General features: G+C 62.3%; 1 protein-coding gene across 6 annotated transcripts in view; it reads left to right on the top strand.

The window, feature by feature from the left end:
• Window positions 1-21,163, top strand: part of SUSD4 (sushi domain containing 4) — a 92,142-nt gene extending 70,979 nt beyond the window's left edge. For 5 of the 6 annotated variants that reach the window (XM_030303199.1, XM_032591809.1, XM_030303195.1 and 2 more), the window contains 4 exons: window positions 15,051-15,242; window positions 16,206-16,350; window positions 19,202-19,578; window positions 20,324-21,163. In XM_030303199.1, the coding sequence (XP_030159059.1) occupies window positions 15,051-15,242; window positions 16,206-16,350; window positions 19,202-19,578; window positions 20,324-20,352 (743 nt within the window). In that variant the 3' untranslated portion in view covers window positions 20,353-21,163. Of the gene's footprint in view, window positions 1-15,050; window positions 15,243-15,441; window positions 15,476-16,205; window positions 16,351-19,201; window positions 19,579-20,323 lie in introns of those variants that run through there. The other variant, XM_032591808.1, reaches the window with a different exon arrangement.
• The last annotated feature ends 1,319 nt before the right edge of the window (window positions 21,164-22,482 follow it).

The following is a 22,482-nucleotide window of genomic DNA, read 5'->3' as shown; positions in this document are numbered from 1 at the left end:
ATCTTATTCTCGGAAGCGAGACAGCCGTCAGTGCTCTGTGAGGACAGGCGTGTGTCCTGGCCTGGGCCCCGCCCTCTCCCGTGTTAGTGACGTTGGCCGGGAGCCCCTGGGAAACGGCGCAGAGGCGGCTTGGGGCCGAGAACGCGCCCTGTCCCCCCGGGCGCGCGCCTGGCTGTGAGCTCTGCTGGCGCCGCCTATACGCGACCCGGCGGGGTTCGTGTTAGACGGGGCAGACTTCCTAATGCGTTGTTCACGCGCGAGGGAAGGCGACCGCACACCGTCCCCACGCAGGGCTCCGCGCCGCCGCGGCACGATCGCAGGACACCGGCATCTCCCGCCATCGCTGCGCTCACGTGTCTCTGCCTCTCGCGGCAATTTTGCCACCGTAGCCCTCCCCACCCCCATCTCGCGTGCTCGAGAGCTGGCTGTGCTCTGGCATCGAGAAACTTCATCCTTCTAATCCTCTTTTTTCCTGTATGGAATCCAGAAACACCGATCTTTCTGTCCCCAGAAACCAAAAGGCCTTGCTCCTGTCTCTTGAGCAGAAAGGGGCCCTCAGGCCCCCTGCTGTTACTTCACGGGCTGGTGGCCGCGAGCTTCCTCGTCCTGTCCAGGTCCCTGTTGGCGGCCGGAGCCCTCGCAGCCCTGTCTGGGCGCCTTGCTGCCTGTTCCCTCCGTGGACACACGTGGCCACCAGCCCCCCAGGCTTCCTTGGTTCCCCACCCCTTTCAAATGGAGGGATTTCCACCAAAGGCAGAGGGACTGGCGGAGGATGGGAGCTGGCCAGCTCTGGACTGGTTTCTCCCACCAAGTCAGGGAACGAGGGCCACCCCCCCCCCCGCCCCTGCAGACTCCTCTCCAGAGAGGGGGTCCCCTAGACTCCAGCCCTGCGCCCCTCGGCCCTACCCGCAGGCATCCTGGCCCCAGGGCGGCGGCACCGGGTGTGGTGGGCCTGGGGCCCTGGGGCCGCGCGATGTCACGTCTGCGTGGGAAGTGGTCAGATGCAGGGCCCGGGACGAGGGTGAGTGCCGGGTCAGCCGGCGCTGTGGGTCTGATGAAGCCCGTGTGAGGCTGTGACCGGAGGCCAGCTCTCTGCAGCAAGGCCACGTGTCCACGGTGGGAACCCCACACACAAGCGTCCCCCGGGGCTCGCTCTGCTGAGCTGGCCTGACCCCCACCACTTCCAGGACACGGGAGATCTCGCGACCCAGGCCCGGTGTGTTGTTAGGATGTGAGTGGGGACCAGTCTCTCTCTTTCGCCGTCCGTGGCTCCCACCAACGGCGTCTTGCTCTGCCCTCCAGCCTCCTCTTGGTTTTGAAAAGCTCAGGGATGAGCCAGCCGAGGTTTTCATCTTGTGTTCAGGTGTTGGTCACTGAAGGGATGTGGAACTGAGCGGTAGCACAGTGATGGCCCGTGGTTTGAGCCACGAGCTCATGCCTCGGGAGCAACTTTGTCGTGCTCGGAAACTAGGTGGCCGGGACAAGTGGGAAAATCCTGCTGTTTGTCCCTAAACTCCACAGTATCCTCTCCGTCGCTGCTCCGGGCAGAATTTCTGTCTTTCCTTCCTCTCTGGGAAGTCAGGCGACTTGTACTCCATGGTCATATAGCCTCTTGCAGTCAATCAGGTGCACCACAGACAGGGACAGGTCCCTCGGGTCAGTCCCGGCCACTTCCAGGCGGGACGTCACCGGGAGCGTTCAGCGGGGTGGCTTGGGGTCACTCTTCCCCGGCTCCGGCCCCCACCCCCGCCTGTCTTCACAGGTGGTCTCCAGAATTGCCTCTTTCCCACAGGAACTAGACATTTGCGTGACAGGCAGGTAAGCCTTGCACACGTTTCCACGCCTGTTTTGGTGTCTCGAATTGTTCGTTTTGGAGAACCTGAAACCGTGATTCCTGTGTTCATAACCATTTCCTCTCTCGGTGCAGGAGGAAGCGTTTTTGTTGTTCTTGGTTTTGTTTTTACAAAGAGATGAATTGTGCCTGGATTTCCATCAGAGTGACAGCTCCCCTTCTGTGGCCCCTGAAAACACCGCAGGACTCGGCATGTGCCGGCCAGCTCGTTCTGATGGCTGGAACCGAACGCGGTTCCCAACGTCTCTTCCGCTCGCGGGAAGGGATGTGACAGGTGCAGGTGTCGGGAAGGTAGGACCATCGCCCCAACTGTAGCTGAGAAGGCGGTTAAATCGGAACGTGGATCTTAAACTAGTCCCCCGTGCAGGCGGTCACGAGTGAGCCTTTGTCCGTCTGTGTTTTCATACCGGGAGTGGAACTGGGAAGAAAGGTGCATGGTAGATAGCCCGGCCGCCGGGAATTCTGTGGAATTCTGTAGGCCGCCGGGGCGAGGAGCGTGAGTGGGATCTCACTCCACCTCCGCCTGACATTTCGGGACCCTAGCCCTTTGGTTAACCGCGGGCGACCCTGTACCGTCCCCAGCCTGGCTGTGTGGGCACCGCCCGGAGAGGCATGACGGTGATGTCCGCCAGGGCTCCCAGGCCTCAGGTCTGTGTCACTGTCCCCCTGCCCGCTGCGGCCTGTCTCAGCCTGCCCACAGGGACGCTCGTGGCTGGTTGACTGTCCCTGTGAGGGAATCTCGGGGTCCAGCTGACCCAGGAAACCCTCTGGGTCCGGTGGGCTGCTTCGCCGGGGACCCAGGGGCTCAGCCTCGCCTCCAGGCTTGTGTCCTGGCCCGGAGCCGCTGTCTACAAGGTACCATATACAGGGTGAATTACAAGAGCAGGATCAGATCTTCTCGCCGTTCTGGGGGCTGGAAGCCCAGGACCCAAGGGTCCACAGGGCCATTTTCCTTCTGGGGTCCTTCCTTGCGTGGTCTGGCTTCCAGGGAGGCCACCGCGTCCCTTGCTCATTGTCACACGTGGCTGTGTCCCCTCTGTGCCTCTCCTGCAGGGACACCAGCCCCATGGATTAAGGGCCAACTCCCCAGCAGCAGGACCTCGTCTCAACTTGATTTCACCTGCCGCACACTCAGTTTCCGAGTGAGGTCACGTTCACGGGTAGCCGGCATTAGGACTTCAGTGTCACAGTCCGGCCCACACCCCAAGCTCTCCCCTTGGCTGAGGAAGAGGCAGACGCCCTCGGCCTTCCCTCCGCCTGCTTCTGATTTGGAAGGGCTCACTCTCCTTAAGGCGTCCCGGCCCCAGCTGGCCGGCCTCCTCTAGACTCTGTCCATAGCCCTGTCCCAGGCTAGTGTCCCCTCTGGCCAACGCACAGCACCCACCATGCCCCCTGAGCCCAGGGGGCTCCCCACCTCCTGTCCCTCTGCCTCTTTCAACCTCCGACCTGCCCGCACACAGCCCAGCAGATAGGTCACTGCCTGTACGTCTGCCCTGGGTTGGTCTGCACCCCACTTCCCCACTCAGTCAAGATCCCACTGAGAACTCGGGAGGGAGTGTGGCTTCAGGGTGGCCTCACTTAAGGGCAGTTTATTCGCTGGGTGACCTTGGGCGAGTGACTTCGCCCCTCTGAGCTGGATTTCCTTACTTGCACGGGGACCCCTGCTTTGCAAAGTGGTTGTTAAGGTCAGGTGTGCAGCGCGTGGGTGGCCCCCACGGTGGTGCCCCGTGGGCTGTGGCTGTAATCACCTCCCTGCCCGCAGCGTAGCTGAGCATGACCCTGACTGCTCGTCAGGGTTGGAGGCCTCATCCCTCATTTGGAGAAGCCTGCACAGGGTTACGGCTTCTGTTTCACAAGCCACGGGAACCTAGGCCCAGACCAGGCCGCGTAAATGCTGTGCATCTGCTGAGCGGGATTCGAACCCAGGAGAGAGTGCTTTGCACTTCATAGAGCTGCTGCAGGGTCACCCGGGAACCCCTGGCGGTCATGCCCTCTCAGCCCCCGGCTCACGCTCTGCTCATCTGCCCACCCCCTGGCCTCCCCTTTCTTCTGTCTTCACACCCTCGGCTTCTAAGCCCGTTCTCAGATTGGTTCACAGAACGGCAGTTTGTTTTTCCAGAACACTAGGAAACACTGTGCAGACCTTAGAAGCGGTCTTGTTAGTGGAAAACGTGGCTGTTTATTTTCTGTGTGTGATGTAGAGCCATGCCCAATGTGTGCATGTGCACGTGCTCACACACATGCACACCCTTGCACGTGCGCTCACACAAGCACGTGGACACACACACGCTCACACACTGCACACTCACACACGCTTGCACACATGCCCGCACACTTGGCACACGCACGCACTTGCACATGTGCTCACACAAGCACGTGCACGCACACGCGCTCACACATGTGCACACGCGCTCACACACAGGCATGCGCACAGCTTGGCACGGAGCACGACCGTTACTTCCCGCTGTCACAAACGGACTATTCAGGACCTACTCCTTAGCCACCAGCATTTGCTCACAGACGAGAGTGGGAGAGCACCAGAAACCCAAGGCGAAACTGATGGGAGAGAACCTTGAAGTCGGAAATGCGGTACACGGGCTCTGTCCCTGCAGCGCTGTGACCGGAGTGTGGAAGCAGAATTAAGACGTGCGGTGATGCCGCGGAGCCTCGGACGCAGGCGGGACCCGGTGGCGGGAGCGAGACGTGGAGAGAACCCGCTCCCGAGCTCCCAGACCCCTGGGCTTCCTGCGCAAACACTGTGACACGCCGTCTCCTTTTTTGTCTCGCGCCTCGGATTTCTTCCCCCCTCAAAACATTAAGATGCGCCGGTTCCAGCAGGAACCCCGACTGGAGGGCGGTGAATTCTCCTTCGGAAGAGGCTCCCCGACACGAGGACGCCGACGCACACCCGTCTCCTGCTTTGCTCCTGCCCCGCGGTGACGGAGGCCGTGCCCTACTTGGCCGTCAGCGCCCGGTCGCCGCGAAGAGGGACGAGTGGCCTCGTCAGAGCCCGAGACCCCTGCCGGCCGTGCCTGCCATGGGGGCTATGGGAGCGCGCTGTGCTCTCGTGCTACCCCGTGGCTTCTCCGTGTCTGCAGGCCCGGCCTGCCTGACTCCTGCTGTGGAGCCGTGTTTCTGTGCCCCGAATCCGCACGCTGTCGTCCGATGCATCCCGTGTCCCTTGAGGGACACCCCGACCGGGCGGCTCCGAGGTGCGGAGCAGACCAGGGCCCCCCCTTGGGGAGCCAAGCAGGATTGATCCTAACGCTGATCTGTCCACACATCTCTGAGCACAGAGACACCAGGCTCCCTCCGGCCTCATCGTCCTTTGCTTCCTGAACTGGACACATTTATCGGCCTTCCGTGTTGTTACCACGAGCAAAAGTGGAAAATCTAACGTGCCGGGTAACGTTGATTGATTTTCCCTGAGCTAAAAGCAAAGTTTCGGGCGTCACCTTGGAAACAGCTGTGACTTTGGCCTAGAGGGGCCTTGTCCCGCTTCCTGGAATCATTACCCAGGCGCGGACCTGACTGGGGACAGCTGGCGCACTGGCCACTTTAATTATTAGCGGCCAGCAGGCCCGCTGACGGCAGAGGCTTGGGGACTGTGTACTTGTGCGGAGCGAGGCCCGTGCCCCCGGCTCCTCTGGGAGCCGCTCAGACAACACGCCGGGCCGTCTGGAGACGAGGGGCCCTCGTCGATCCACAGAGCCGCCGGCCGTCCTCCCTGCCCCCTGCAGCCCAGGAGCCAGCCTTCCCTCGCGTCACCACACTCAGCCCGGGGTGGCGCTTCCCGGACTGTCTGACTCACACGGGAGTTCTGCGCGAATGAAGGCTCGACTCAGGAGGTCTGGGCTGGCGCTGACATGTGCATTTCTGAGACTCACGGCTGAGCCCAAAGCTGACGGTCGGGGACTGCGGATCGAAAGCAAGGGCCTGGTGGAAGTTACCTCCGGCTTCTCACACCGGCTCCCTGGACGTTGTGAGCTGGCGATCCGGCAGGGAGGCCTTTGCCCCGCGTGCTGTCGCAGCCGCTGAGGCCGTGCCCTCAACTGGACCCCCCGTTAGACTCACCTGGGGCCCCGAAGACCTCGCCGTGCCCAGGACCCACCCGGAACAGCCAGGCGGCCAGGGTTGGGGAGCCGCTGACGTACGTCCCCGAGACACTGTCGAGACGCGGCACTGACACCGGGGCGGGTGGGCGCTGCTGTGACAGGTGCCCAGAAACGTATCGTGGCTCAACAGGATAGCAGCTCGTCTCCATGCAGCGGTGTTTGTGCACGTGGGCCGGCCGGCGTTCTTCTGCACCTGTCACTCAGGGGCCGTGGGGGTTCTGCCGTCCTCGGGGCGCGGTTCCTGGGACCCCCGGGGGTCGTCTCTGTCGTGGTCGGCCTGAGACCCGGAGCGTTTTGGGCGTCAGCCTGGACGCGGCGTCCGTCACTTCAGCTCGCAGTCTGCTGACTGGAACTCAGGGGGACGAGGGACCCGGGTGCAGGGCGGCTCTGAGCCTGGGACAGAGTCAGCAGGTGGTCCGGGTGCACAGACGGGGGCCAGCTCTTCCCTCCCAAAGGACAGGCACCGAAACACGACCCGTCACAGCCCTGGGGATTCCCGACACAGTGCCCCACAGAGAGTTCGGAGCGTTCTTGAGGCGCAGGCTGTTTGTGGACTCCTTTTCCTCTGTTGCACGTGGAGAAACGTGTCAGTGGCTGAGGACAGAGGCCAGTTAGATTCTCATCCCAGCCACCGTCCCCGACGTGGCCTCCCCCTCACTCGGCTGCGGGGACTCAGCCTCGGCCACCAGCCTGGGCTCGGCTCTGGTGCATTCCCGCCCTGCCCCCACCTCCTCCCTTGCTGGGCTTCCTGCCACATAGGGGACAGCGTCGGAGCCCCGGTCGAGGCATCTCCGCGGCTCCAGCAGACCTCTCCGACCATCGTGTGCTCCCAGCCCCTCCCCCCCCCAGCTCACTCCTAACTGGCCTCCCTTCTGCCCAAGTCACTGAGGTTTCCTGCGGCCAAATCGAGTGTCCCTTCTCTGCTCCTGCCTTTCTCGCCTGCTAGGAACCACCCCTCCTCCTGAAAGCCATCTGCCCGGCCGCTCTTGTGCCCTGACTGATCCCAGTGTCTGGACTGGGCCCCTCCTCTTTTCTGTCTACCTTCCCTCCACAGGTGAGTTCCCCCCACCCTGTGGTTCCGGATTTTCTCTCTGTGCTCATGACTCTGGAGTCCCAGGCAAGCCCCGGACGCCCTCCACGGCTACTGCATCCAACGTGGAGATGCCCCCAGGCTCAGCGGTGCCGCCCCGACCCGAACCAGCAAACCAGCAAGAACCCTTCCTGGGAGGAGCCCCACCGCCTGCTCGGGTGCCAGCATCCGGAATCTGGGAGACACTCTCAGCCCCCAAACGCCACCCTCACCAGCCCTGTCGGAGAAACAGACTCAAGTCTGTCCCATAATCTGTTCCTTGCTGTCACTGCCCCTGTACTGGGCCAGGCCACCCGCCCCCCAAAGATGGTCTCACGTAGCGGCATCCATGCCTTCCCCCCGACGGCGTCCAGCGCACCCGGGCTGTGCCCCCCACGGCGTCCAGCGTACCCGGATTGTGCCCCCCTGCCCCACCGCCCTGCACCGGAAGATACGGTGGTTTGTTTGGTGTTTGTCTTCTAATACGTTACAGACCAATAATCGTATAATGGTAAAACTGGATTCTAGAAAAAAACCAAAAAGACAAAGACATAGAAGTCCCACCTTAGATTATTAGACACAACAGTACTAAAATTGCGTTTTAATAGATAGAAATGGAGAACACTCATGGATGTTGCAGCAAGGTCAAATTGAAGGTCGGATTGCTACAAAAGTTTCTAACTGGCTACGCTGGATTTCCTGTTTGGCGGGGGACTCGCCCCACACGGCCAGTGCGCCAGCATCAGCGGACCCGCTGTGAGCCAGGCGGCTCTGGGCTCGGTTAAGTGCCACACCGCCCCCGTGGGGACCGTCCCTGAACTGCTCGCCTGCCACTGCCCTCACCCAGGCCCCCCATCCCCGCACTGTCAGCACCTCTCCTCTGGGCTCCTTCGTGGCACCAACACTGTGCCAGAGACAGCGGTGGTGGTGGTGGTGTGGGACTCCCGCCTTGAAGCTGTCTGTTCTGTAGCTGATGGGCACTCGTCCCCGCCCTCTGACTGCCTGTGTGCCCTGTTGGAGGTGCTGCAGGGCCTGCCCGTGATTTGGGGGAGCAAGAGGGAGCACCTCGTTTCTGCCCTCTGCCAGGAGACAACACCCGAGTCTCCGTTTCCAGTAGTGAGTTGAATCTGTAGATGGGGCGGGGTTGAGGGCCCAGGTGAGGGAGCCGTGCAGTCAGGGTTCCAGAGAGAACCAGAGCCAGTAGTGTGCACGTGTATACGCTCTTCTGTGTGTATGTCCACGTGATCATGTTTATATGTGTCCTACACATAATCACACGACAGGTAATTCTGTATGTTTAAAATCACAGTGTATATGTCATGGTGTGTGTGTGTACAGACTCACAGCATATCATATATGAACATGATCACAGTGCGTGTGCACATACCGTATATATGATTACAACGTATATACGTCACACTGTGTGTGTATAATAACCACAGTGTATATGTATATACTATGTATACATACATAATCACAATGTATATGTTATACCGTGCGTGTGTGTGTGTGTGTGTGTGTATACATAATCAGTATATATATACACACTCTGTATATACATAGTCACTGCATATATCTACGCCAGTGGTGTGATATATACATACTATATATGTATATACACACACGTGCACATATGTATATATATATATATACACACATATACACAATCACAGTGAATATATACGTAACGTATCTACATATTTCATTACAGTGTATATATATATATATATGCTATGTACACATATGTAATCACAGTATGTATGCCATGCTGTGTGTATGTAATATATACAGTGTGTGTATATATACTTATATGTATATGTGCATATATATTTGCATATATATGTGTTTATACGTATACCGTGTATATATGTAGTCACTGTGTAAATACATACTATATATATACATATACACACAATCACAGTGCATATAATATTCTCTATATACATATTTCATCACAGTTTACATGTGCTGTGTACACATGTAATCACAGTGTGTGTGTGTATACTATATGCACATAATCACAGGGCATATACTCTGTGTGTACATAATCACAGTGTACATACAGGTGCCCTGTGTGTGTGCGCGTGCGTGCTCATGGAGGCTGGAAGGCCCCGGGATGTGCAGCGTGCCGTCTCTGAGCTGGAGGTCCGGGAGAGCCAGCAGTGTGACTCAGCCCGAGTCAGGAGGGCCGAGCACCAGTGCTGGGGTCCCAGGAGGTAGGAGAGGAGAGTCCCAGCTTGTGCAGAGCGAGAGTCTCGCCCCTCCTCTGCATTTCTGTTGTGTCAGGTCCTCAGCATACTGGGTGGTGCCCACCACAGGGGGAAGTGCCATCTGCCCCGTCTGTGACTCAAATGCTGGACAAGAGACACCCTCACGGACAGGCCAGAAGTGATGGTTAACCAGCGGTCTGGGCGCCCGCAGCCCAGTCAAGGTGACCCGTAAGTGTCGCCATCACAGGGTCCCTGTGTCACCCACACCAGGGGCTGGGACCACGTGGACCTGCCCTCCTGATGGGGTCGGGCCACACACAGCCTGCCCTGTTCCTTTCTTGTCCCTGGCTCCCCACCGGCACTGACCCGGTTAACGCCGTCCCGCTGGAGCCTGCCTCTTCCGTGGTCCTAGCCCACGGCCCGTGACCTCACCTGCTCTCTGGGGGTCTTCTGTGTCTCCATCGTGGGGTGCACAGCGGCTGTTCTCTGGCCCGTCCCGTGGGGGGAAGCCAGCTGGCCTGGCCTGCATGTTTTAAGCCTCCCCCCACCCCCCATTCCTGAATCCCCCACAGGGGCCAGCACACATCTTACTGTTTATAAAACAACATCTGTGCCCGGAGTTTCCAGCGCCTTCCGCCCCTCGGGAGGCGGGGTGCCTGGCACTTCACCCACCTCACGTGTGAGTGCGTGTGAGTGCGTGTGTGCGTGCGAGGGTGGCACTGGTGCTTCCTTCTGTGGACTGCGGACAGGGCTTACCAGCCACGTGAATATTCATCGTCTACTTACTTGTCCTCGTCTTTAGTCAGCCCGGAGGACGGGGACCAGCGTAGTGCCGGGTTCCAGCGCCGGTTCAAAACACGTCTGTTAAATGAATTAAGAAATGGGTGAAAGATGGGGCGCCCGGGGAGCTCGGTCGGTTGAGCGTCCGACTCTTGGTTTCAGCTCAGCTCACGATCTCACGGTTCATGGGATTGAGCCCCGCGTCCGGCTCCTTGCTGACTGTGTGAGCCTCTCTCTCCCCCTCTCCCTCCCTCTCTCTCTCTCTCTCTGTCCCTGCTCTGCTCGCTCTTTCTCTCTCTAAAAAGAGGGTGAAAGAACACAGTCAGTACATAAGACGAGAGGTGGGAAGGCCCTTCCAGAAGGCCTGAGATGTGGCCTGTCCGGGGTAATCAGTCCCATGTCTCTGTGCCAGAGTGGGCGCCGTGTGCTGAGCACGCAAAACAGGAAGACAGATGAGAAATCACTTTTGCCCCTTAGATATGCATCAGGCTTTCTTTCCAGCTTCATTTTGCTTCAGGCAGTAGGACGAGCTGGGCCTCCCTGAGCCCAGACGGTGGGCAAGGGGCCTAGGCGCACGGAAGGACAGGGCAGAGGCCGTCTGAGATGTGCCTGCCTGTTGGCAAATGACCGCGTCCCGCACGCCGGCAGGAGACAGCCTGTGCGTCCACTTCTAGCACCCCAAACACAAGCAGCATTTGCTGCCCGACCCTGGGGCCCGTCCGGCCGCCCCCTGCTCCCTCCCCCCCCGCCACGTAGTGAGCAGCCGTGGGTCCCCCCGAGATGCTCAGAGGCTGGAGAGTTAGGAGCCCAGACTCGGGTGTGCGGGGTGAGGCTCCGTGGCCCCGTCACGACCGAGGGAAGCGGGTCAACTGTGTTGTAGGGAAGCCCCGTCTATGGAGAGGCTGGTGTGGTCTGCCTCCCACAAGAAGCCAGCCAGGATTGCCGAGCCAAGGTCCATCGGGCATGTGAGCGTCGCAGACCCCACAGAGCAGGACAACCTCCGCGTCCAGGGGGCTCCTCCCTGGAGGAGGAACGGAGAGAGTCCGCTGTGGGCTCACCCCCCACGAGGCGGGGTCAGCGGGAGGATTGCTTCTCGCCAGGGCCCAGGGTGGGCCGTGAGGAATTTGGGGGACCCCGGGCCCTGGCAAATGCTTTCCTCCCCCCACACTGTGGTTGAGAGCGCCCCGCGCCCTGGAAGACCCAACAGAGCAGCACCCGCACCCGACTCGGGCCCTTTAGCCCGCGGCTCGTGGCCACCCTGCAGTGAGGGAGGCTTCCCCGAGCTCGGCCCAGACGGACCACCTGCCTCCAGGCCCCCGGGCACCTGCCAGCTGCCTGGAAGGGGCCGGTCCTGGGCCAGGACTGCAGGTGAGGGAAGGGGAGACCCCAGGGGTGATTCTAGGGGCGTTGGAAGCGCAGGGAACTTGGGGTTTTTCCAGACCCTGGGCGATGCTGCTGGTGGGCCCGGGCAGAGGCTGGAGAGGTCTCTCGGGCAGGTGAGAGCCCGCGGAGCGGCTGTGTGAGACCCAGCAAGGGGCCTGATTTCTCCTGGCTTCTTCCCTGACGCGACCGAAGGGTGTGTGTCCGGGCCCCTCGAGGCCCCCGTCTATCCGACACTGGACAGCAGCCACCCCGTGTCCCATACGGAGGGGCCCCCCTGCGCCAGCCCCTTGGCAACCTTTTGGGGTTTTTCCACCCAGAAAAGTAGGGTCTGTGTGTGTTTTCATCCTCCGCCTCGCTCGGCAGGGGGCCGTCGTCACAGCTCAGCTTGGAGCGGCTGTGCTGCTGGAGTTGAGTTCCGGCCTCTCCCACCCAGCGCGGGCGCGGCTGCGTCTCTGTGGCAGATGTCGGCCCCGGGCCACACGCCATGACCACACCGAACCCTGCATTTGTATCTGGCACCCTGTTGCCCTGGGAGCTGCACACGCGGGAAGTGTGTGGCAGGAGGTGCATGGTGGGAAGGGGCAGAGGGCGTTGCTTTAAGCGGATTGGGAATGTGGCCTCTGCGTTTCTGTGTTTCCCAGAGCGGCACCGGCTGGCCCGGGCCCCCTTCACTGAGGCCCCTAAAATGCACGCAGGTGTCAGTGTCGACGTGGTGGAGAAGCTTCGATAAAACTACGATCACGCCTGAACTTCCTCTTCCACGGGACCAGAAACGCTTGAGGGTTTCCCCTGGGAGGGAGACGGGCCCTCCAGCTCCTTGTGAAGGTTTGCAAGGTTCCTTCACTCCGACTGTGGACACTCGTCACGAGCAGTGCTGCGGGCCGTGGGAGAGGAGCCCGGGGCCGTGGGAGGGGAGGGGGACAGAGGGGAAGCAGAGAGCAGGTGGGGCTCCTGTGTCTTTGCACCCGTCTCCCACTCCCCTTCCTCAGCCCACAGGAGACGAGCTCTCGTGAATAGTGCGCCTTGCAGACATTTGGTTGGTAGAGATCTTACTGCTAAGCAGGAAGGAGCCGTGACCCTGTGTCATACAGCAGGGCACAGAGCGCTGACACAGGATGGAGCGATGACAAGGGGACAGATCAGTGATGCAGGGCACAGAGCGGTGACAAGGAGACAGAGCGGTGACAAGGGGACAGAGTGTTGACACAGGGCACGGAGCGGTGACACAGGACACGGAGTGGTGACATGGGACAAAGTGATACAGGGGACAGAGCAGTGACAAGGGGACAGGGATCATGGGCCGGTCCTGGCTGAGTCCCAGCACACCCTCGGGACCAAGACCCCGAGGCCCACAGAAGCCCCGACTGGACCTAATATTTTCTGAGTTGTAGGAGACGTTGAGGAAACCCGCGTCCAGGGGTCTGTTCCCGCCACCCGTGGGCTTTCCCGGGCTCGTTTTGTGTTGTGTGGACGCGGCCGGTGTCAGAGTCACAACCACGAGCGGAGTTTCGCCTGTGTGGGGCCTCCGGTGAGGGGTGCCATCTGTCTGTGTAGATCTGTCTGTCCCTCCGGGAGGGGTGCAGGGGAGGGGGCTGCGGACTCTGTCCAGGCTCGGAGAGGGGCTGGGGGTGGGCGCCCCCCGAGCCCCGAGGGCTCCCACGTTGTTACTGGAAAGCCGCTTGCTGGGATCATGATTATGGTCTCCGTTGTCGTCTCTTGCAAGTGAAAGACCACCCCACCCTGGCTGCCAGCAGGACACGAGGTGGGCGGTCCCCTCCCAGCAAAGCCGATGGTGGGCCAGGCTCAGTCAGTAGAAGCACCACGAGATGTGCAGAGAAACGTCCCCACTTCGTGGCTCGTGTGTCTGACCAGCGGCAGCGGCAGGCCACGGGATCAGTCTCTGCAGCGGGTGGTTTGCACGTGGCATCGAGAAGATGCGGCCTTGACATGCGCGTGTGGGGTCCTGGCTGCACGGGGTGGCAGGGATAGTCGGGGCTGTAGCACACCTTCGTGTTCTGTGGCTCCCACCCCCACAAGGCCCCGGAGTTAGGGAGAGCGTCCCCCAGGGCACGGAAGTTAGGGACAATGTCCCCCAGTGTTCGGATGGCGAAACCCCAGAAGGGAAACGGCCCCGCACTCCGGCTCATCAGCACAGAGTGGGGGTCGCGTGCAGATCTGGGGGCATCCGAGCCCCGCCCCTCTGTTCCGCGCGGCCCCCCCAATTCCCTCCTGGATGATTGATCTGTCCAGCGTCCAGTTCGACATTCTCAGCAGAATATGGGACCGTTTGCCACAGGGTCGATGCCACAGTGTGACCGGTCCTTTGTCCTTCAGGGCAAGTGAGGGGGTGCTGCTGAGACGCATTCGTTCGCTGGGCCTTGGAAACGTTCTGGTAGTTCCCAGATCCCTGTGGCTCTGGGACTGACGCGGAGCCTGTGCTAGACGAGCCTCTCTGTCCCGTGTGCCCCTGAGTGCAGAAAGGGCCTTCTGCACTGCAGGACTGAGGGGGCTCCGGGGTGGTGGAGGGGGACCCAGGCAGCTGCCTCAGTGGGCAGAGGTCACCGTCAGACGTGGACCCCCCCCCCTCGCCACTGGCCTCTACTGTCCCGCTGGTGCACACAGCATCGTTCAGCCTGGGGAAGGCTGGAGTCCCACCGGCCCGTACCCCGCCGCATCCCCAAGTGTCACTGGGGTCTCTGGCTTCAGACGCTCAGGCCCTGGCCTTCCTGGCTGTCCACCTACATTCTGTCGGAACAGCCCTCGGACTCTCCCGTTTCACAGGTGAGGACACTGAGGCCCAGAGGCGAGAAGCAGCCCGCCGGGGTCCCTGGGCTGGCCAGGCGCCGGGCCCGAGCTCAGACTGGGGCTGGCGGCTTCCGGAGAGTCTGAGCTCTGAGCTCCCGTTCCCCATCCACGAGGAGCCCACAGGACCCCGCAGTGGGTGTTCGCAGGGCCGGAGGAGTGAGTGTAGAGGGCCTCTCGCCCCCCTCCCCCCGCCTCGGGACACTGTGCGCAGTGGCCCCTCTTGCTCTCACATGGCCTGCACGTGCGGCGTCTGCACCGGCGGTGCTGGGGTCCCCCACGCGTGGCCGTGAGCTGCCTTGGTAGTTTGTGCTGGACTGTGTGCAGGGACGGGTTACGGGGCACCAGCGGTTCTGTCCAGAGAGGAAACTGAAAATGCCTTTTTTCTTCCCCTGAAATCAAAGAGTATTAGGGTCAGAAAAACCAAATCACAGTGGGTGGGGTAGGCTTCCATTTTGCAGGGGAGAACAGCAGGGCCTGGAGAGGCCGTGTGGCGTGCGTGAGGTCACAGCGTTCGGTGGCCCCCCTGTGCCCGCCGTGCTCCCCTGCCAGGCGCCTGCCCCGGGCAGAAACAGGCTTGGGGTGGCGGCTCCCGTCGGTAGAGTGTTTCTCTGTAAGTATCTTAATTGCAGGTACTGGGTTGTCGGGTGCATTATAACGCTCACAGTCAGTACTGTGTGATAAAGAGACCCACGCTGCCGCGTAGGATGAACGTGTCTTTGACGAGGTTCTCATGGCCCCTGCGGCCCACACGTGCCCAGGACGCGGCAGGGGCTCCGCGGGCCCCAGGCGCCATCCCCGAGCCAGTCCTGAAGCTGTTTTTCTCCCCGCTGCCCCAGTGTGTCCGCTGCCCCCCACCGTGAGTCACGGTGATTTCGTCTGCCACCCGCGGCCTTGTGAGCGCTACAACCATGGGACCGTGGTGGAGTTCTACTGCGACCCCGGCTACAGCCTCACCAGCGACTACAAGTACATCACCTGCCAGTACGGGGAGTGGTTCCCCTCCTACCAGGTTTACTGCATCAAGTCAGGTGAGCAGCGTGAGGTCACAGCCCCCTCCCTACCCCGGCGTGAGGGACACCCGTGACGCGGAAACTCCTCGCTGGGGCCCCAGATGCTTCCCCGCCCCGGGGCAGGGCGGTCCTCTGCGCACGGGGTCTCCCCCAGCCCCGTCCCTCCCTCTGAGGAGGCCCCCGGCCCTTGGGGGCCAGCCCGGCCTTTCTCTTCCAGTTGATGCGTGTAGAACACGAAGGTGTAATTGCAGGTAAGACCTGCGCCCACTTGGAAAACCGCAGGCCGTTTGCAAACCTGGGGCCTCCTAGTTACCAGCAAGATGCTAGGAAACCCACCACCGGTCCCAGGAGCCCAGGGTAGTGACCGTGTGCCACAATGTCGGTCTCTCGCCCATCTGGTCCCACCCACTCGCCCTGGGGTTTCCTGCCAGAGCACCTGTCCCCTGGCCGCTGTATGTGGGGGAAGCGCTTATTAACCTGGGACATCTGCTGACCCTTGGATGGGAACCCGTTACACGGGGAGGGGGCGGCCCCAAGGGAGGATGGTGGGCGCACACGGGGGGGCCTGGGCCCCAGGGATGGGGACTCCCTTGGAAGGGCCGCTCCTGCCTTCTCCTCCTGGCAGACGTGTTGACGGTCAGAGGTGGATGAGAGGCCGCGGAGGACACATCCCTTTACCCCCCGTCCCTTTCTCCAGCACGGCCGACAGTCCCAGCCCACCCCCCTGCCCCGGGTGCCCAGGGAGAGTGACCCCTGTTCTCTGCCAGAGAAGCAGGTGCGTTTCTCACTGCGCACCAGGCTGTCCGCCCTCCGTACCTGCCGGCAGCCGCACAGAGGCCACACTGGGGACGGACTTTGGGGTGCGGGGGGTCTGACCTGGGGCAGTACCAGCCTGCCTGCGGAGCCCCCCAGGTCACATCCATCCAGCAAACACACTCGTGCCCGCTCGGCCTCTGGCGCCGCTCTGTTCTCTCCCCGCAGAGCAAACGTGGCCCAGCACTCACGAGACCCTCCTGACCACGTGGAAGGTCGTGGCGTTCACGGCGACCAGCGTGCTGCTGGTGCTGCTGCTGGTCATCCTGGCCAGGATGTTCCAGACCAAGTTCAAGGCCCATTTCCCTGTCAGGTCAGTGCCGTGGCCTTCGAGCAGCCAGGAGAAAGAAGGTGGTGGGAGCACTGGGTCAGGCCTGGCAGATGGGCGCGCAGGTTAGGGGGTGTCTGGGGTCAGAGCACCGAGCTGGGCAGGGCTCAACTCTTCCCACCGCCCCCCCCCCAACCATGTCCTCTTGCGCCCCTGGTGGACGGCTCCGGGCAGGCGCGGGGGGTGTGGAGATGGACCCACAGAGTCGGGGCTGTGGCCGTGCAGGGCCCCCGGGGCCCGTCCCCATCACCCCCGGGGCGGAACTAAGTAGGAGATGCGGGCAAAGGTGTGAGACCCAGCAGAGGTTCCAAACCAACGTGCCAGGGAAGCCTCCGGAAGCAGACAGGGCTCTGGACGGGACGTGGGGGGTTGGGAAGGACCCGCTGGCCCTCCCCTGGCTGGCGCACACACGGGCTCACACTGGTGCCCCCACCCTCACGCGGTCATCCCAGAAGAGGAGCTTGCTGGGAACACGGTGCCCCGGCCTCTTCGACAACCTAGGCGTGACCCTTGACCCCTGCTGCTGGCTGACCACCGTTCCCGGAGGGAGGCGTTGCTGATGTTATGGGGGGACGAGTTTGTGACCTTCAGGAAACAGAGGCCAGATCACCGGCCAGGCCTCCCCGACACCAGCCACCTCACCCGGAGGGATCTCGAGTGTCCTCAGGCTTGCGTGCCCGTGTCAGTCCCTTTGGGACCCCGTGCTTCCAGAAGAAGCTTTCTTTTCACCCGCAGGGCCGGTGTGGCCCCCAGAGTTGTGCGCGCCTTCCTGGAAAGGCAGGTTGACAGTGGGGGAGGCTCCTGGAATGAATCCCTTCCCCCTCTTGCCTCCAGGAAGGTCCAGTCTCTCAAGCTCCCGGCCAGGTGAGGACTGAGGGAGGCCGTGGAGCTGCTTGGTCGGCCCTCAGGCCCCCAGGCTGGCCCCGTGTCGCTGAGCCGTGCAGCTGCCCCAGCCACGCCCCTGCTGAGATGCCGGCACCTTCTGTGCTCTGTGGCCTCACATCTGACTTACTAATCAAGGGACTGGGATCTATCGTGAGCAGTCCTAGCATCTACAGAAGACTTAAGGTTGCAGAGGGGGGCTGACCCACACGTGATTTGTGGCACGTTGGGTGCTTGGGGCCATTTCCCCACGTCTGCTTGGGAGAGAAGCTTCCAGAACATCCACTGCATGAGGAGTTTTTAAAATGTGCCCCGAACTCTTTCATGTGGTGTTTTTCTACCCTCGAGTATTCTCGGTTGGCCACACAGACGACAGCTTTCTCGGGGCAAGCCCACAGTGGACTTTTCTCGGGCCACGCGGGGGCAGGGAACACCAGAGAGCGAGGGGCTCGATGGCAGCACATGGGGGCCGAGCCGCGGCCCGGCGTCGGCGGGTGAGACCAGAGGACGGACGGGCACAGGCTGGGGGCGGGGACACGCAGCCTCTTGCGGGGGGAGCGGGGAGCGTTCCTGGCCAGCTCGCCTTCCCTCCCTGCCCGCCTCCCTCCGTCTCCAGGATTGTGCCCCTCCACCCAGCGCCCGCATCCACACGTGGCATTTCCCGGGGTTTTGGAGCCGGGCCGTGGCAGTCAGCGCTCAGGTCTGCCCGCCGGCTGGGTCCTCCCCTCTGGACATTTATTCTCCGGCTGCGTCACTCAGTGCCAGGGCCCAGCGGGGAACTAGGAAGCCGAGTCAACCAGCCACTCGGGCCCTCTGGGGGACAGACGCAGCGCGGTGGTCAGACCCCCGTCAGGGCGACGGGCGGCACAGGGGCGAGGCCCGCAGAGACAGCGGCCACCCTTGGCGGCTGCTGGGTGGGGGGTGGAGGGGCCGCGTAATGACTAAGGTGGCGACGTGGGTTTTCCCTTTTCTACCTTGATGGGAATCGGTGACTTTCACGCTGGAGCGGAAACAAAAACGGAGTCTAAGAAGCGCAGGGTCTAACGTTTCCTCGTGCACTGAGGGCCCCTGGTTTCCCGTTGGCTCGTGGAGCTCCTCCATTTTCAGAGGGCTTCCTGAGCGACCCTGAGGAGGCACAGCGGGATGGGCCATGTGGTCCCCTGCTCAGGGCCGGAGGTTGGGGAGGAGGAAGCCTGAGGGGCCAGTGGGGCCCAGACAAAGGGGGACGCTGCTGTCCCAGTGTGGCCGTGGCCCTCAGTGCCACCATCTGCCAGACGGGGCCCCGGAAGAGGCTCAACACAGGCTCCGGTGCCATCACGAGCCTTGGGGGGCCTTCAGTCCTGGGGGGGCCTCGGTCTTGGGGGGTCCTCAGTTTTGGGGGGCCTCTGCTGCACAGGGTGGGGGTCCTCGGTCTTGGGGAGGCCTCCGCTGCACGGGGGGGACTCAGTCCTGGGGGGCCTCCGCTGCACAGGGTGGGGGTCCTCGGTCTTGGGGGGCCTTCGCTGCACAGGGTGGGGGTCCTCGGTCTTGGGGGGCCTCCGCTGCACAGGGTGGGGGTCCTCATTGTTGGGGAGCCTCCACTGCACAGGGTGGGGGTCCTCAGTTTTGGGGAGCCTCCACTGCACAGGGTGGGGGTCCTCGGTCTTGGGGGGCCTCCGCTGCACAGGGTGGGGGTCCTCGGTCTTGGGGGGGCCTTCGCTGCACAGGGTGGGGGTCCTCGGTCTTGGGGGGCCTCTCCTGCACAGGGTGGGGGTCCTCGGTCTTAGGGGGCCTCCGCTGCACAGGGTGGGGGTCCTCATTGTTGGGGAGCCTCCACTGCACAGGGTGGGGGGCCTCGGTCTTGGGGGGCCTCCGCTGCACAGGGTGGGAGGGCCTCCATCCTGGGGGTTGCTGGGGGCCTCCGTCCTGGGGGGCACGCCACTCTGACCTGTTGGCGCCACTCTCCTCGGCACAGGGGGCCTCCCCGGAGCTCCAGCAGCGACCCGGACTTCGTGGTGGTGGACGGGGTTCCCGTCATGCTTCCGTCCTATGACGAGGCTGTGAGCGGCAGCTTGAGGGCCTCAGGCCCTGGGTACCTGGGCTCCGTGGGCCCAGGCTGCCCCTTGCCTGTGGACGACCAGAGCCCCCCGGCATACCCCGGCTCAGGGGACACGGACACGGGCCCAGGGGGCTCAGAGCCCTGTGACGGCGTCTCAGGCTCCTCTGAGCCGCTCCAGAGTCTGTATTCACCTTCCGCGTGCCCGGGGGGCCCCCGCCCCGACAGCGCTGACACGGGGGCCGGCTCGGCGCGGGAGACGGCGTCCAGCAGCCCAGGCATCGACATCGCCGACGGTGAGTGTCCGCCCCGCGCCCGCCCCTGGCCTCTCCTGCCGCTCATTGTTCTCCCTGCGTGAGGCCTGGAGCGTGGCCGTCCTCTCCCACGTGATGGGTGCAGGTTTCAGGAGGCCCCAAGCCGTGGGAGCAGGAAGCCCGCGGTGGTTTCATGGCGTCTGGGCGAGCCAGGGAGCTCTCTGCCCGCTCCGTCCGCTAGGCAGGGCTTGGAAGAGCTTGGTGCCAGGGTCAGCATGCACGCACGCACACGGGAGACCAGGGCGCCTGTGGGGCGGCCCCGAGAAGCCGTGTGCACACAGGCCTCTCGCCGGGACGAAGAAACGGGCACACGCGCCCAGCACAAGGAAAGGCCAGTGTAGCTCCCGGAGAAGTGGGGGCAACCAGGGTCTCCCGGGGGGACGCAGAGCACCGCGGGGCACGCGAGGGCCCCAGTCCGGGCGTGTGGTGGCCGTGATGGCCAAGGTGGCCCAGAGATGGGCCTCCTTCCTGCCCACCCACTGCCTCTGTACAGCATCTCGCCCTCTGGCGGGTCTGACCGCTAGGACACGGGGTTAAGGTCTCAGCACTTTATTTTGCGTGAGCTGGTGTGAGATTTTCCAGCAAAGATGCTGTAATGAGTGCTTTATGTGGTCAGTTTACGCGGAACTTGGCGTTTTCTTCTGACACCGGGAATTACAGACACTTCAATAAAGTTTTTGTTCCCAGATCCCTGCCGCTAAGCTGGTAACGGGCTCTCCTTTTACAGGGATCCCTCTGATGGAAGAAGATGCCTGACCAGCAGAGGTCCGACCATCTTCCTGCCCCTCGGGGATGTGAACTGTGCGCCCTGGGGTGAGGCCTCAGGGGGACAGAGCTCCGGGGCGCTGGGGGGTTCCAGCTTTGGGGGCCGTGACTCACATCATCCATCGCGGACTCGACTCTGCGGCTGGTAGGCTGGCGGCGGTTTTCACGACAGTGGAGGGTAGCAGGGGGCCCGGGCGGTCCTGGAGAAGGTGTCCGATGTGTCCCTGCCGCGGAGCAATCCCGTGACTTGTGCTGTGGGCGCTGCCTGCCTCCTCTGTCAGCATGTCCCTCACCGGTTCGCCCCGAGGTCTGCCGTGCTCGACGCAGGCTCCGTCTGGGGGCTGTGCTTCCCGCGGGAGGCCCCTGGGGAAGGCTCCCGGGGGGGTTGGGGCAACCTCCCTGACCCGACACTGTACTCAGAGCGGGCGCAGCAATCCCAGCGAGGGAGGAAGGAGAAGACGAGGGCGGACTCTGCTTTCTGGAAGCCTGTCCAGAAGCGGTCGTCCTTTGGTGAAGCGTGATGAGCGTCTGTCCACGGCCTGGCGCGCAGACGGTGCGTCGGGTGAGTCTGGTGACCTTGGGGATGGCCGGATGTGCTCAGACGCGGGGCCTGGCAGGGAACGTTACAAGGTAACGTTTCATTCAGCGGTTTAAGGATTCGCGTGACCGTGTGTCTCAAGAGCCGCGAGCCCCCTCATTACCCGTTACGGCGTCGCCCCCAACAGCCATACAGTTTATTTTCCAAAACAGAGATTTTCTGTACACGTGTTCTTCCTCCAAATAAAGTATGAATGAAGTTGGAGTTTTTCTTTCTATTTTGTCTGCAAAGCAGACGGGCCGCCCAGCCCAGACGGCTGTCCCCTCCCTCCAGGGGCCTGCGGCCGCCCACCTACCTGTGCACCTGCTGTGCAGGCCTCCCCCGGGCCCGTTGGGTGCTGTTCCTAAGAAACTGATGGATGAAAAAGTCTCCCAAGTCCTGAAATGTCTCTTCAAATACATGTTCATCTGTGGGCTTGGTTTCTTTCTTCCTCTGGGCTTTAGACCAATAGAAACAAAACTCTGATCCATAAAATTGCTGCGTGGTTGGAGCGGAGAGAGCTGGGAGCTTGGTCAAATCCTGGTTTATCCGGACGCAGACTGAGTAAAAATTAAAAACAAAGTGACAGTTTGAAGTGTGACTTTAATATCGGGGTGGGGCCAGGCGGGCAGGGGAGGATCAGTGACCTCAGGGTCGGGGCTGAGGGCGGCGGCTGGGAGGGGCCCGAGAGCCCCCGGGACAGTGAGCGCTGGGCGTGTGGGGAGCAGTGTCGAGTCGCTAGACCTCGTTTGGCACAGCTTTGTATCACGAGCCGCAGGGAAGGAGCTGAATTTTCATCAGTGTTTCTGCTTAAATGCCACCTGGCCTGCCAAGAGGCAGGGGGCAGGGGCGGCCGAGGATCCAGCGTGGGCCGCCTCCTCCGGGCAGCCATCCCAGGAGCCCGGTCAGGCCAGGTGCTCCCCAGGTGTTCCCCAGGCCTGCACCTGTCCTCCCTCCCAGGCCCCAAGCGGAGAGCACGTTAGAGACCTCTGGCTAAGCGCCTCCTTTCCTGCGGGACAGCTGGGAAGGGCCCCGGAAAGTGTTCTCCCTCCCAAAGTAGAGAGCAGCCCTCTCACCGGTGAGCCACGTGCAGGGGTGCCGCTCCAGCCCTGCACCTGGGAGGCCGGTCCCGCAGGTGCCACGGACACCCAGGTGTTAGCGGCAGCAGTGTTCTCAGCATCGCGGCCTCTCGGAAGGAGGTGCTGCTTCTCCGCCTTAGAGTCTGAATGGGTCCCCTGGCCCCCTCGGTCCCTCTGGTTTCTGGTCACGTCAGCGTCTCACCCACAAATGCTCTTCCCCATGATTGTTTCTATAGTGAGCCTGTGTGGCAGAAAAGGATGCTCGTGATGGCCCCAGCACGTCTCAATCCTGTTCTCTCTCCGTTCGAAGGTCCCGGCAGCCCCTCTGGGTCCTGGTGCTGCCCTGGGCAGTGGTCGGCAGTCAGGCCGGTGCCCTGAGGCGCCTCAGGACCCTCTCCACCTCCCTGCCCCAGTCCCAGTAGCCGCACGAGACCGCGGGCCCAGGAGGAGTTCGAGGCTCTCGGG

The sequence above is a fragment of the Lynx canadensis genome, chromosome F1 (genome assembly GCF_007474595.2).
Source record: "Lynx canadensis isolate LIC74 chromosome F1, mLynCan4.pri.v2, whole genome shotgun sequence".
NCBI lineage: Eukaryota > Metazoa > Chordata > Mammalia > Carnivora > Felidae > Lynx > Lynx canadensis.
Note: the sequence above shows the minus strand (reverse complement) of the source record. Positions and strands in the feature narration are given on the sequence as shown.